Below are 15,269 nucleotides of genomic sequence, written 5' to 3' on the forward strand. Positions count from 1 at the left end.
AGGTTGATATAAATACCGTGGGTTATCTCGAAGAATTTCCGCACCTCGACATATCCTTAAGTCAATCTCGGTTCGATAAGAGTACAATACCCGAGGGACTTACAACTTGTCTTGCCAAATAAATAAAGAGTGGAACGATGAAAGATTGAAAAAAAACAACAAGCGTCGTTTGATCAATTTCAAGTTTTCGATAAGTGATGATAACTCTTTGTTCAATCCAATAAAAGATATATACGTTAGTTTTTTTATGGGTTAAATTATATGTTTTAATTTTTAGATGATGGTTAGAGTTTAAAATAGAATTAAATAATTACACACGTATATATATAACTATAAAAACTAGAAAAATTCAGACCTCCTAAAATATCGGGCCTCGACCCGTTGACCACTTTGGCCATCCTCTACACCGGCCATGGTTAGAGATACTAGAGGCAACATAGTTTTGGAAACTGCCTCAATGCTCATAACAACTAAAGAAATTGAAGAAGGAAGAAGAAGTGTAACAAAATACTCTACATTCTATGGAATATTTATTATAGGTGGTGGAAGAGGAACAATAATAGAAGAATTTGGAGAATCAGGGCACCATTGCCCGACAGAATGTACTATGCCTCAGCAGTGGACATAGAGACTGAAGTCTACTTCTTAATAGTTCAACTTACAAGTTTTGACCAAGGAAATGAAAACCTCAAGTTGTGGATTTTCGTACTATTTTACAACCTGCATGATTTGAATATGAATAAAATAACTCGTTAGATCTAGTCCTGAGCCTTTCGGAAACCAAATACAAAGGCCAGGGCACCCTTTCAACTATCGAAAAATATGCTTAATAGCAAAATATGTGATTGTTTTGGATTAGACTGAAATCTAGCACAAAGGCATGTTGCAGTCTATTGACAGTTAAATACATTAGTGAGTCCACAATGCCTCTATAGATAATGTTGTTCACTGGTTTTCCTTTTGGATCAGAATTCAAATTTAGTGGTGCAAAAATAGATGTATTTTTTTTTTATGGAATTAGATCAAGTTGATATTTTTTTTAATAAATCTTTAAAATATTGTTTTTGATTGATGAAAATTCAATCTTGATTTTGTTAAATGTTAATTTACCTATCAAACTTAATTCATACTCAGATGATATGAATTTTAGAAAACCTTTGTACATACATTCGCTGAAACTAAAAATAATATCATCAACATAAATTTGTACCAATAAAATATTAACAGACGTTGTATCCTAGGTCTTATTATAGTTCACCGAGTCAAACAAAAAAACTACAAGGACTGATATGTAAAAGTTATAAACTACAAGGACCATGATCCACCTACCAAAATACATTCTTCCCTCCAACACATCTGTCCGAACACAAAAATTCCCTCCCTTCCTTTCCCCCTTCCCTGGTTTCCCCCCACTTTCTCTCTCTAAATTCTCTCTCTAAAATCCCCCTTTAAAACCCTAATTCAATTCAACTATAAATTCACCTCTATTTATTAATAAATTATAAATATTTTATAAAAAAAACTTTTAATTTCACAGAAAGAAATGACAGAAGCTAACCGTCAAGTAGCGCCATCGCCGCCGCCTGCGGCTGTCGGAGGACCGATTCCACATCTGATGAAACGTAATTTATCATTATATCCTACGAAACCAACGTTTATACCTTCCGATGATTATCATCGGTTTTCGGCTGGAAATGACGGCAAGCGGACGGCCGATCAGCAACCAGAACTGCTCGTCGTTAGATCTCCGGTAGCTTTCTATATATTTTTGTTACTTTTATTATCAGTTTATGACCTAATTCTTGCTTTATATTTCTTATATAACTATATATATGTATATGTATATATATATATATATAGGTTTAGCAATTAAGTTCTAGGTCTTGTATGTATTTGTAGCCGTTTAATCGTTTATGCGTAATCACGCATACAACCACGTCGTGAAGGATACATATACATATGTGTGTGTGTATATATAGTTATAGTTATATATGTGTGTGTATATGATGTTATATTGTTATTCGAATCGGCTAATCTGTCAATTTGATTATGTTGTGACCGCGTTTTTGCTGATGTGTTATTTTTTTAGTGACGGAGTCTCACCGGATTACCAAACTAGTCCAATTTATAAAACAAGTGGAATCACGAGCGTAGCTCGTAATAGATGTATTGTTTTACTTGCTATACCCGTTGTGTGTCCACTAGATTACTTAATTAGGTTGGGACAACTGGCCTCAAATGTAAGTACATTGCTGTGCTGTGACATTAGCTTTAAGGTTTACCATATTTGGTCATGTTGTCGTGAGTCCATTTCTCTAAACTTAGTGGAACTGCACAGTGGGTCTAGACATCTCGTTTACTTTCTTTTAGATACGAGGTGAAATATAGTAAAGATATCGGGAAAAACATTCTTTATAAGCTGAATTGGATTGGTTTAATGAAGATGTAGGTTGCAGGGCATAGACATTAGACAGCATAGAATTTTCAGTTGTAGGATCATTTTCAGATTGATGTTTGGGTTACAAATGATTAAAAAAGAGTCATATTTCAGATTTTATTGCTAAAATGTACAATGTCGTCGTTGGAACTTGAACAATTATGTAATTTATTAGCTACATACCCTGGTTTGATGACTTCAGATAGATGTTACAACAAGTTCCATGTGACTTTTGATATTTTACAGCCAATGAAGAGAAAGATTGGGATGAGCTACAATGAATTTACATCAACTGAGTTGTCCTTGTCTAGTCCTGGTCATGCTAGTACAGTCAACAGTTCCGTTCAAACTCCTGTATCTGGAAAAGGTGGACGTGGAAATGGTCGGTCAAAAGCTACAATGAATAACAAATCAGTTCCTCAATCGCCTCTATTCAATGCAGGTTCACCTTCTCCACTTACTCCTGTTGGGAGCTGTCGGTTTGATAACTCTCTTGGTAAGTTTTAAATACTACATTTCACAGTTCCTAAACATATATAATATTTGAATTTATATTGTTAATGGTGAATTTCAATATATGTAGCTCTTTTAACAAGAAAATTTATCAACCTTATTACACATGCTGAAGATGGTATTCTTGATTTGAATAATGCTGCTGATACCTTGGAGGTAACTTTTTCTCGATGATTTATATTGGGTGTGCTTAGTCGCAATTTTTTCTAAAAGGATATAGTCATACAGGTGCAGAAGAGGCGAATATATGATATAACGAATGTTCTTGAAGGCATTGGTCTTATTGAAAAGAAGCTAAAGAACCGAATCCGTTGGAAGTAAGGTTTTTTTATTTCTTTCTGCATGTTTTAAATTTGATAACTTATTATGCCATATGCAGTTTATATAATTTATATTGGTTAAACTGTTAGAGGCCCTGATGCTTCTAAACCTGAAGAGTTGGAGGATGATGCCACTCTGTTACAGGCTGAGGTTCAAAGACTTTCTATGGAAGAGAAAAGATTGGATGAAAGCATCAGGTACTTGATCTATTACATTACCAGACTTTCAAATATCACTTTCTTGCAAAACTATCTATTTTTTTTGCTGATTTTGAGACTATTGCAGAGAAATGCAGGAAAAAATGAGGAATTTTAGCGAAGATGATCACAGCCAAAAGTAATTACTTTCTTTCTCTCATCAGTGATGTGGCTGAATCCTGTTATTTGTGGTACAAAAATACTTACTACTATACTATTATTTTAGATGGCTTTTTGTGACTGAAGATGACATAAAAAGCCTACCATGCTTTCAGGTGAAGTGTCAGCTTTAATAAGCAGCAATATATTGCTGAATGTTGATTTCTAGTAGCTACATAAGTTAACACATTCACTTACAAATTACAGAATGAAACTCTAATAGCAATAAAGGCTCCGCATGGGACAACCCTTGAAGTTCCAGATCCTGATGAGGTGAGCTCGGAAATAAGAGTTCAATTTTCATTCAAGTTTGATGAATTTCATATATAATGGACCTTGTTATCATGATATATCAGGCTGTTGACTATCAACAAAGGAGATACCGCATAATCCTTCGAAGCACGATGGGTCCTATTGATGTATATCTTGTTAGGTACAGTTAGTTTATGCTTTGGTTTAAACTTTAATTATTTTGTGGTCAACTTGAGCTCATGATTGTTTTCAATTGGTGCATTTTTAGTCAATTTGAAGAGAAGTTTGAAGATATGGATGGAGTAGAACATGCACACAATCCGATCGTTTCAAGTTCTGGCTCCAGTGATTATCCAGCAACTCAGACGACCACTGTTGCAAACACTGTCATGGAGGTTGAAGCTTACCCACAACATGTTCATAATATGAACTCTGAGCATAATGTACGACAAGATTCGCCTGGGAGAATAATGAAGATAGTTCCTTCTGATACTGATGTAAGTATTACTAAATCAAATGCTCAAATAAAAAGATTTATCCGGCACTTTCTTGAAGTGTTATAATCAATAGTAATTTCATTGTTGCAGAATAACGCAGATGACTATTGGCTTCTGTCAGACCGAGAAGTTCCCCTCACGGATATGTGGAACACAGATAGTATGGTTTATTTTCATGCTAATTTGTTTTCTATTACATGTTAGATTTATGGGTTATAAATACTAATGTAGTATAACTTTCCATACTTGCAGTATGGGATGGGGTTGATTTACTTAGTGAGGAATTTGGTTTAGCTGATGTTAGCACACCGAACCCAAGCACCCCACCATCTGATGCGCCCTCTGCATCACTCCATGCTACTCATAGGTGACAGTGGTCTCTGACAAGCCGATGTCAAGAAGAAGCACAAAGAACTCAGCCGCTACGTGAACTACTGATTTTATCATTTATCGAGTTCAACATTTGGGATTGTGACATATGGATGATCCTATTGTTAGCAAGACTCAAAAGCAATCATCCAGGTATGGGACGAGATTGTTGTACAGTACAACTAAACTGGTGTTTGATACATAATTATTGGTTAAATAGTTATTTGGTTGGGGGGGGGGGCATGTTTTGTATTAAATGTACTGCTTTATGATTAAGGTTATTCCAAATGGATGACCTGAATGAAAGGGGGTTTTGCTTTCATATGCTATATTTACTTATCATCAGCTGTTGCATGTTCACGTATTTCATGTTTACATTCAATCAGCTATTGAAAAGAGTATTAAAACATTAAGAATACAATGATATAATTTGCTTCAAAATGGCTGCGAACAACAGATACGGCTCATGATTTTAAGCTGACCGAAAAAAGAGAGTGATGAAGACCTGATGTGTATATATACTTATTACTTAAAATTCAGACTATGATTTTAGGATTGTCGACAATTTTTAACGATTATCTCATATTCATGTCATTGCATCCCTTCGTGAACCTGATTCTGTAGTGGAGCCTGTTTAATATACGCCAAACCACTGCCATGACAATGGAGGCTGCTCTGATCAACCCTCTCTCTGCATTATAGCAATTGACAATTATGCTATTGTGTTAATATTTCAGAAAAATAACAGAAGTATTCAATAAGATTAGTTTATTTAAGATAGAAATTTTGCCTTTTTTATACATAACACTCCCAGCGATTCTAATATTTATTGAAGTAACAAGTGTTATTGGTTAAAACCATTGCAAGGTATGACTTGTTTTACCGATGGGAAACCAATATGAGATGTATATACCAATTGGGCTCTCTCACCTATCAAATTAGTCTTTTGGGTTATGTTTTTCCATTTGGAATGTAATAATAAGATTAGCTTAATCAAGATTTGATTTACATAAAGGTCCTAGCGTTTCTTGCGTTTCTCCTGGTAATAAATCAATGAATACGGCATAATACATCATTAGGACTACAGAAATTACAGCATGATGAACACGTTGTTTCACTGGTACACTGATAAGGACAGCTTGACGCCTTGACTATCTACTAAAATGCTTGCAAACCACAAACAGGAAACCCACCATACCAACATCAAACATGATCTATTTGACACGTTTAAAGAACTAAATTGAAAATTTAACTCAGATAAACATTGTAAAATTCAATTGGTCTTTACAAAAGATGAAACATCAAAACATGTAAATACTCCTTTGCACCTGATTTTTGATTTGTTGTTAAATTAAACAAGGAACATGATAATGATAGCCTTAAGGGCTGTCACTAACAACTTATTATATGCTTAAAAACTTGTATATTATATATTAAAAACCGCCCCCTGATTTTTCTAACAGTAAGGTACAAATTTTAATGCACCCAATTAGTTTTTACTGACAACCCTAAGGGTTGTCACTAACAAAACCCATTAAACAATATCCAAGAAAATTCATGTAACCGTTGTAATTTAAGGTCAATTACTCCGTATGCCTTTATTTTGTTGTAATGTTGTGCTTAACTTGCCTATATATCCATTATGACTAAAAGGAGTAGCCTGTTTTCACCATTTTTTTCGTGCGGAACGCCTAATCTCAGTCCCGGGGGCGTTTCACCTCATTAAAAAAACGAGCTCCGTTTCATTTGGAACACGTTAGATGGGTTGGTTTTCTGTGAGGCCTTTGATCGATTGACACTTCCAAGAAGGAAAAGAACCATTTAACCTTTATTTAATTCCCCACTATGCCATATTTTATAATGAAAGGAATGCCCCTATGACATTTCTCCACCCCAACGGAATGGGGAATTCCCCTCCTAATGATTGGAGGACACATGACAAGCTTATATTGGATGAAAGGCATTCCCCTAATGGGCTATTCCTCTTAGTCTAAACCAATGTTTTCGTGGCCGGACCGGACCAGCCGGTTGGATCGGTAGGGCCGAGACCAGGCATATATGACAGTCCGGTTGATTGTGTTGGTCCGGATGTGCAAAGGGTTGGTCGGTCGAGTCCACAACCGGCGATCTGGCCGGGAACCGGAGGTTCCGGTCCATGAACTTCTTTTGACTTGGGGTTTATGAAATTGAAACCATCTTTGCCTTTCCGATGCAATTCTTGTCGCCATTCTGTTCGCCGGCGTGAAGATATTCACATTTCCCATTTCCCGGCGAGAAACAGAATCAGGCGGTTGGATCTAGAATTGAACAATCGAAGAATGGAAAGTTATTAGAGAGAGGAAGTTTAAAAGATCGAAGGATGGAAATTTATCTCTGTCAAGTTGTACGTGTTTATGTGATTATGTCCATAATGGCATGCGAATGTAACCACCTATGACCAAATGGTTATGTAATGTAGTGACCTATTCAGGTGGCTATGTAATGTATGCACCTATGTTTTCTTGGCTATACTATGTAAGGTTCTTTTTATTTGAGTCAATCAATGTAAGAACCTATGTATCTTTTTTGGCTATACTATGTAAAGTCCGTACATATTTTACATAGTATAGCCAAGAAAACATAAGTGCATACATTACATAGTCACATGAATAGGTCACTACATTACATAACCATTTGGTTATAAATGATTAAATTTATATGCCATGAAACCAAAAAAATAAGAATGGGCATATGGTATGATATTGTGTTTTTTTGATTGAAAGATTGTGATTGTTCATCTATTTGAAAAAGAAGAAACCCACGTGAGACTACGGAGTAGATTTGTGAAACATTGTATTTTTTCAGGCGTTTGGTATCTCGACCATTTTTTTGGTAATTAAATTAGACTATTTGCAGCGATTATCGTTATCGCTGTAAATAGTGGTGTTTTTGTCCATTTCTAACTATTTGCATCGATTACTGACAGGGGGCCCGTTATTTTTTGTCAGATTTGTCATTACAGACAGGGGGGCCCGCACTGCAGCGACTATCGCTGCAAATAGTAAGTGTGGTCTAGATACCAAAAAAGCTTAGTTGGGATATGAAGGGTGTTTTTTTTTATTGTTTGTAGATTTGTGTGTGGAAATGAGGTAAGGATAAGGTTTCAATAATAATGGCAGTCGTATGTTAGCAGTTGGTGGAAAATAGGACTATAGGCACGCAAGTCTAAACGTAAACCTTACTCCTTTATCGGATGGGACTTGGATTGCAATTGTCATAGAGGGTACATTTAACTCTTGTACTTTTGCTGTTGTATCAATTTAGTTACACCCACATTTTGTAAAGAGTTCGTATGGTCATTTTCATTTGAAATGGTTGTTCACTTGTTTGTCAAAGTTGTGGGCGAATGCAGTATGAGGACGTTTATATTAGCAGAATTTGAGAGAACAGGCAGTTATTCATGCTTATAAAAAGGGGTTTTGATGTGGTAAGGAATGGTTCAAGACTAAAGTCATGAATTTTGGATTTGATTTTATTAGGTCTACCATAGATACTGGGACGGTGGAATTCCTTCGTACCTTCAATATTTTGTCACTAACACCTTTGGCCGCTTCACAATCTCTTCTTAGCCATGAAGATATCATTTCAGCTTTCCATATCATTTGAACATCTGCCACAGACTGACAGACACTCCACTCCCTACTTTTTAGGGGATAATAGCATTTCCATGGTTCATATATAAACATATCCATGATGACATGGAGTTTATGCTATAGACTAGCTGATTGGACATTGTTTTGCTTAGTTCATGGAACTTCACATTCACAATTCAACTCAACGACACAATTTATTAAAAAACTAATTTCTTTCTCTTAACTTTATCTTACCAAACTAAACCAAAATTTTACAACTCTATCAATAACTCAACCAAACTTTTTTTAATAAAAGATAATCTATTTTATTTAACATTTTTCTAAGTCAAAACTAATTAAAATTCTTATTAAATAATTTAATTTAATCGTAATAGAAAAGGCTATTATATATATCATAAAGAAAAAAACCAATGGCAAATGAATGCAAGTGGATTTTGTGTTGAACATGCAAACTAGTAAGTTGCCACGTACTCAATCAAAGTCCCCAAACAATGTTTGATGGACCGATCAAGTCGGCATAGTGTGAACTTGTTTAATTATTTTTTATTAATCTGTGACTCAACCGAACAGAAATAAAGTTGGCGATGGGGGCGGTCTCATAGAGGAAAAGTTCATCAGATATTCCCATGTACCAAAAGAAGAGCAAACTATACGATTCTTAATTTCATTTTAACCAATTGCTAAGCAACGAGGGGTTCCCATGACCCCAGACTCATGGCATAATGACATGTAAAGTTTAAGAAAGAGAGTGAGCTTTCTCCTTTGAGTGAATGTTCTCATAATCCCCAAAATTTTATAGGTAAAAATTTAAGAAAAATGGAAAAGGACCATTGGGAAGGTGAAAGAGCCGTTGGAATGTGTGTGATCAAAGGAGGAGTGGACGTTAGAAATGGGACGGGGCTGAAAAATTTTTGGCTCATAACGCCCCGGGAGCAATGTAGTGGCCGTTATGGCAACGTTACGTGCATTTTTTGGGCGTCCCAAGGAGCGCTAACGCCTCATCCATGTAACCTTAGTACTTAGAAAAGTAAAGTGATCGGTTTGGCTATAAGCTTTCGCGAGTTTATCAGAGTAGAGATGTAATTTTATAAAAAGCGATGCTTTATAACAAGCTGATGTAGCATGACGTGACAATATCATGGACTTGAAAAATTCCATAACATTGAAGATGTATAGAATATCTAAGATTTGATCCGTTGGCAAGAACTCTTGTTCTATACCGATTATATAGCCTAGCAATCTATCATCAAAATCATCCACCTTCCATCCAACTCAGACCTTGACCCTTTTCTCCTATTATCTTGATCAGCTTTCATTCTTTTTCATCATTCTTCATCTTTTAATTTCCTACTTGTCTTTATAAAAATTGTTTAAACATATGAGAGGCCTAAAACTTAAAAAGTCGAACTTATAGGTTATACACTATAGCACAATAATGTTCTGATGGTCAATAGAATGTAAATAATGTAACTATGTATAAAAGTATGTAACTATGTATAAAAGTAACCCTTGTCTTTGAGACTTTCAGTTGAATGGTTTGTGTGAATTCTGAGACTAGTAGGAGCAAGGGGTTCTCCAGAACTCCATACCTTGCACTTTTTGTGCCACATAGGATGATACCCAAAAGGAGGGGTTCCCTTGGAGCAAGGGGTTCCCTTTGTAGGGGTTCTTGATTATTTTATTTTTTTTGTAGTTTGACTTTCACTTTTTTACCAATTTTTTGTTTTTTTTTGTTTTTCTACTTTGATAAAAAATAACTTAAAACATATTAAAACATAAATAAAGTTCTTAATTAATACAAACATAATAACTTAAGTTCGAAAGCATATTACAACATTATTTATAAAAAAAAAAAAAGAGAAACAAGCTACTCATCGTCCGAACTAACATACTCGTTGAGATCCGGGAGGTCCTCGTTATCGGCATCAAAGTCATGTGCTTGGGTCGACCAAAGATGATCAACCAAGTCCGCTGTAAGCATATTGTGTGTTTCTCGGCTTTTAATAACATGACGGTTTTGAATTCGTTGTTTCAATGGAGTCATTTGCTCCCAATAGCCCGGTACTAAAGAAGGTTCATCCGGATTGTAGTCTTGACATTTGGCCTTGTCCTCGTCCTCAAATATCATGTTATGCAAGATGATACAAGCATAAATCACGTCTTGCATGAGTTCCTTGTCCCAATACTGAGCCGGATGATTAAGGACCTTCCATCTTTTTTTCAACACACCAAAAGCCCTTTCTATACCCTTACATGCCGACTCTTGCTTTTTCTTAAAAAACTTTCTCTTCTCGTCAATTGGATCGGTAAAAGTCTTAACGAATGTAGCATACTCGGGGTATATCCCGTCCCCTAGGTATTACTCTCTCTCATAGAAGTTACCATTTGCAAAAAATGAAGCTACAAATAAAACTTATTGGTAAATAACTATATAAATTAAACTTATTATTAAATAAACATATTACTAAAGAAACATATACCTGAGGGCGCCAAACCGGATACAAGATCTTCAAGCACAGGAGATGACTGGAATACGTTGATGTCATTATAAGACCCTTGTGGCCCAAAGAAAACATTCCAAATCCATAGATCATACGATGCAACCGCTTGAAGAATCAACGAAGGTCTACCTATGTCACCCCGTGTGTGGGTGCCTCTTCATGCCGTGGGACACATCTCCCATGGCCAATGCATACAGTCAATACTACCAATCATACCGGGAAAACCATAAACTCTTTCATGCACATCATATATATATGTTGAAGATCAATCCATGTTGGTCTACGTAGGTATGTACGACCATACAATTGAATTACGCCTACATATATAAAACGTAAACTAATAAATATAACATATATATAAAACGTAAACTAATAAATATAACATATATATAAAACATAAACTAATAATATATAACATATATAAAATGTACCACTACAAAAATGGCCAAGCACCTCCCGTGAGGTCCTCTCCGTCATTTGCAAATACTCGTCAAGCAAATCACTCGTCACGCCGTACGCTAGTTGTCGAATTGCGGCTGTACACTTTTGAAGTGCGGTAAAACCAAGCTTTCCCGCGACGTTCACCCTTTGTTGAAGATATCTATACTCCCGTTCCATGTCGCCAACAATCTTTAAAAACAAACCCTTATGCATTCTAAACCGTCGTCTAAATTGTCTCGTGGTGTAAGTTGGTTGATCAACGAAGTAGTCTCGCATCAAGTTTTCTTGTGCCTCTGCGCGACGATGTACAAGAACCACCCTTCTAGTAAAACGCGACCTCTCTTCTTCTTCCTCTTCCTCCTCCTCTTGCGCGACCCTCATGGCCAAAGTAACGGCGCCAACAACGGCACTTTCAACGACATCATCGTAATCCTCGGAACCGAACGAATCAAAAGAGGTCGACGATGATGAAGACGACATTTTAGTGTTGGAGATGATAATATGGTTGTGTGAATTTTAGTGTATATGTTGTATGTTGTGTGTGAATTTTATAAATTATAAAGGAGATATAGTGTGTGTATATATATAGAGAAATTAGGGGGGAAAAAAGAAGAAAAAAAAAATACCTGGTCAAAGTAACGTTCGAAAATAGAGCCGTTGGCTCCCTTCCACATACAAAATTGGAGCGTTTCTTCGCGGACGGGGTGGGGTTTTTTTTTGCCAAGAACGCCGTCCGGAGCGGTGTACACAGTGTCTTCACGGCGTTCTTGAGCACTTTTGGGGGGACGCACGCCTTGCTCCTACCAGTCTGATGGTCCATAAACACTTCTAGCGTTTCTCGCGTTTCTCCTGGTTTTTGGATTTTCCTTATAATTATAATTATAGTATTAATGATCGATTTACTGAAAACTTTGTACAGAGTGAAAAGTTTACTAGAAAATTAAGCTTAACTCCTTTTAAAGAATGATGATGAAGCATCCTAATTTGTACAAATCCTTTAATTGACAAAGCATGTATATGTCATGACATTAAATGGCTTTGGAACAAGTTGATGTTGTACGTTTGACTTTTTAAGTAATTGGAAATCACACGTCATTAACGCCTTTGTTAATTCTAATATAAGATATGGAGTAGTTTATTTACAAAATAGTGAAATACGATATCCCTAAGATCATGGAGTTTTAATATTATTAAACTAAAAACATAATAACACATCATATGTGAGATCCCACTAACTAGTACCATTTATAAATTAGAACATATACCATTTTAAAAAGATTGATATTATTTAATTTACTCTAAAAATTGGGAATAGACTAGTCATCTACTCATCTACCACCATCCAATTAGATTCCAATAGTGAAAAGCACATGCTTGTTTATAACATTTCAATCGCTTGTCACGTATTATTTTCTCTAACGTCTTTCCACTTTCCACCACAATATTATTTCCCCACATTGGTCCCACTTAAACGTCTATACTGACTGGTTAAAACAATTTCTTGTATTATTATGTACTATATTCAATAAATAATATGACAAACACAATATATCCACTTGTTAACACATGAAATCCACTAATTCTCTTTCTTAATACCACCTCCTGATTTTTCACATATCACAATCTTATTAATTAGGATGATTTTTAGGCTAATAATTTAGATAGATTGATTATTACCCTTACATAAACTATGCTAGTATGATGGAGATATCATCTTAAAACAAGGCAAGTTTTATTAGCAAATTTTAATAGTATTGCTATTTAGTTATGTCTAGCTAGTCGAAATATCTCTTATGTAACAAAACTTATATTCGTTACTAGTATAAATCAATGACCTCACGTATCTTTTGTCAGAAATTTTCTAAAAGTATTACGACATGCCGTGTTACCAATTTAACTACAAAAAAGAAGGCTTTTAACAAGAACAAAATCTTCGCAATAGATCAAAACGTAGTACTATATGAAAAGATAAATGTTATATCTAAAACTACCTATAAAGCATTTTGGATTTCTAATTTCGGAATATCTTAAAAATTCAGACTTTCCATATTACCACCCTTACATATTTATAACATATATCTTTTATCTTTTAATATACTTATACTATCAACCTTTATATCAGTTATATTTACATCAATAATCTACACTACTCGACGCCGGCACCACCACCACACTGCTGTCACCGCCGCATTGCACGGGCACCCCTTTAATATCATATAATGCAAGCTAATATGAGTATATACAATCGATCACCAACTCATATGTATAATCTTAAAGACTAATTCATAAAAGGAACATTTTGATTCCCATGGAGGACATACTATATATATGATGAAAAAAGAAACTTCAGAGTGCAATAAACAGCCAATAATTGATTTGGATTTACACTAACTACCTTTTCTTTTAATTTTAGTTTAATAAACTTTACACATCACAAAAACCAATTTGGCCACCATTTTGTTTCTATAATAATAATATATACAAGTATAAGACAATATATCACATATATACATCCTCCTTCCTTCTCTTTTCTCCCTTGTGCTAGCTCCGGCCATGAACACCGCCGAAGATGCCACCACCACACCTATCTCCACCATCCAACGACGGAATTCCATCGTAACACCATCCCCTTTAACACTTGACCCTTGTTCCACCACTTCTAGTACTCCTACAACCACAACCACATCATCATCTTCTTCAACAGATTTTGAGCTTGTTTCTTTCAAACCGGCTTCTTATACCTCTCTTCGGGACATTCTTCCATCGACGACAAGCGCAATTATGTCCCCGACACCCCCATCATTTGCGGTTCATTCTGGTTATGAAATTTCTATCCGAAATAGGCTTGTGAAACAAGCTGCATGGGCATACCTTCAACCCATGTCCACCTCACCCGACTCGGGCGGGTCTACTATCTTTCACCGTGTATGGATTCGTTTCTCGGGTGTTTTGCTACGGTTTGTAACACATGTGTGTGATTGCTTTCTAAGGTCTATTCAAGTCAATGTTAGCCCGACGAGGTTATGACAATTAAAAGGTTATGATTTGTTAAAGGTGAAATGAGATATGCTGCAGAGAGCAACATGGTTGGTATGTGCACGGTTTTTAAGATATGAATATGGGAATATGATTCGTGCACTGAGCAACTAACCATGTTGCTCTAGCAGCATATTATTTCCCAATTAATACAGTAAGTTGTAAAAATCCCAAGAATGGGATTGTTTTAGTTTCTTCTCAAATTTGTAGAAAATAGATACATCAAATGAATAAATAAAAAGATTGAAATGCAGATATTTATGTTGTTTCTTTGAATATCTTGTACTAGCTAGCTAAAGATGGGATACTTCGAATGAAGTAATTAAAGTCCTCTAGACGATCTAAATGTTATCTAACCCGGTTCTTTCAAGAGCCTGGTTAATTAGAGCCACGATGGTGATGTTGGTGGTGGTCGAAGTTTCAGTATTTCGCAACTCATGTGTAAGAATCATTTGATCACATCCTTTAATTTTGAGTAAAGTCAGAAATGGAATTGACGATGATCTTGTTGTGGTGACTTTATGAACCATGATTGTGTTCTGTAGATGTTTCAATGCAAATTGGTCCAATAGGGCTAGTGGGTTGTGATCAATTGGGATGATTAGATGTGGTTTAATAAATTACTACATTTGCGGGTCAATGAATCCCTTGGTATATTATTCCCAAATCTTGGAAGATTTAAAAAGATTATAAAATAAATGTGATTAATGATCAAAGGTTAAAATTAAAAAATATCCAAAAAATATAAATCATGTGTAGGTATCAAAATTTAAGCATATATTTTAAAAGTAATTACATCTCTTTCTATATATATTTTTTTTATAAAGTTAGTTTCGATTTAGACGTATTGGAGACAATTTTAACCAACAAATCGCTGGAGCTCCAATCCCCTTCTCGTAGAAAATACTTTGAGA

General features: G+C 35.4%; 3 protein-coding genes across 3 annotated transcripts; 2 read left to right on the forward strand and 1 right to left on the reverse strand.

The window, feature by feature from the left end:
- The first annotated feature begins 1,396 nt into the window (after positions 1-1,396).
- On the forward strand, positions 1,397-4,967 carry LOC122605420 (transcription factor E2FA-like). Its single transcript, XM_043778371.1, has 12 exons — positions 1,397-1,750; positions 2,684-2,933; positions 3,021-3,106; positions 3,179-3,267; positions 3,361-3,468; positions 3,557-3,607; positions 3,695-3,743; positions 3,835-3,900; positions 3,984-4,060; positions 4,148-4,376; positions 4,467-4,536; positions 4,629-4,967. The coding sequence occupies exons 1-12, from the start codon at positions 1,544-1,546 to the stop codon at positions 4,745-4,747; spliced, it is 1,401 nt and encodes a 466-aa protein (XP_043634306.1). The 5' UTR covers positions 1,397-1,543; the 3' UTR covers positions 4,748-4,967.
- Positions 4,968-10,244: 5,277 nt separating this feature from the next.
- Positions 10,245-11,799, reverse strand: LOC122604453. The gene is made up of 3 exons (XM_043777346.1): positions 11,310-11,799; positions 10,858-10,932; positions 10,245-10,729 (listed from the first exon to the last, which is right to left on the reverse strand). The coding sequence occupies exons 1-3, from the start codon at positions 11,797-11,799 to the stop codon at positions 10,245-10,247; spliced, it is 1,050 nt and encodes a 349-aa protein (XP_043633281.1).
- A 2,008-nt stretch (positions 11,800-13,807) lies between these two features.
- Positions 13,808-14,858, forward strand: LOC122603899 (cell wall integrity and stress response component 4-like). Its single transcript, XM_043776744.1, has one exon. The coding sequence runs from the start codon at positions 13,873-13,875 to the stop codon at positions 14,344-14,346; it is 474 nt and encodes a 157-aa protein (XP_043632679.1). The 5' UTR covers positions 13,808-13,872; the 3' UTR covers positions 14,347-14,858.
- The last annotated feature ends 411 nt before the right edge of the window (positions 14,859-15,269 follow it).

This window comes from Erigeron canadensis, chromosome 6 (assembly GCF_010389155.1).
Source record: "Erigeron canadensis isolate Cc75 chromosome 6, C_canadensis_v1, whole genome shotgun sequence".
Lineage (NCBI taxonomy): Eukaryota > Viridiplantae > Streptophyta > Magnoliopsida > Asterales > Asteraceae > Erigeron > Erigeron canadensis.

Excerpts from the sequence above, each read along its gene's own strand:
- LOC122604453 (XM_043777346.1), bottom strand. The coding sequence starts at position 11,799 with ATGTCGTCTTCATCATCGTCGACCTCTTTTGATTCGTTCGGTTCCGAG. Across the intron at positions 10,933-11,309 it reads GCTTGGCCATTTTTGTAGTG|GGTCTTATAATGACATCAAC; the intron begins GTACATTTTATA and ends TTGGGCCACAAG. Across the intron at positions 10,730-10,857 it reads ATCCGGTTTGGCGCCCTCAG|GGGACGGGATATACCCCGAG; the intron begins GTATATGTTTCT and ends AGTAATACCTAG.
- LOC122605420 (XM_043778371.1), top strand. The coding sequence starts at position 1,544 with ATGACAGAAGCTAACCGTCAAGTAGCGCCATCGCCGCCGCCTGCGGCT. Across the intron at positions 3,107-3,178 it reads ATGCTGCTGATACCTTGGAG|GTGCAGAAGAGGCGAATATA; the intron begins GTAACTTTTTCT and ends ATAGTCATACAG. Across the intron at positions 4,537-4,628 it reads GGATATGTGGAACACAGATA|TATGGGATGGGGTTGATTTA; the intron begins GTATGGTTTATT and ends CCATACTTGCAG.
- LOC122603899 (XM_043776744.1), top strand. The coding sequence starts at position 13,873 with ATGAACACCGCCGAAGATGCCACCACCACACCTATCTCCACCATCCAA.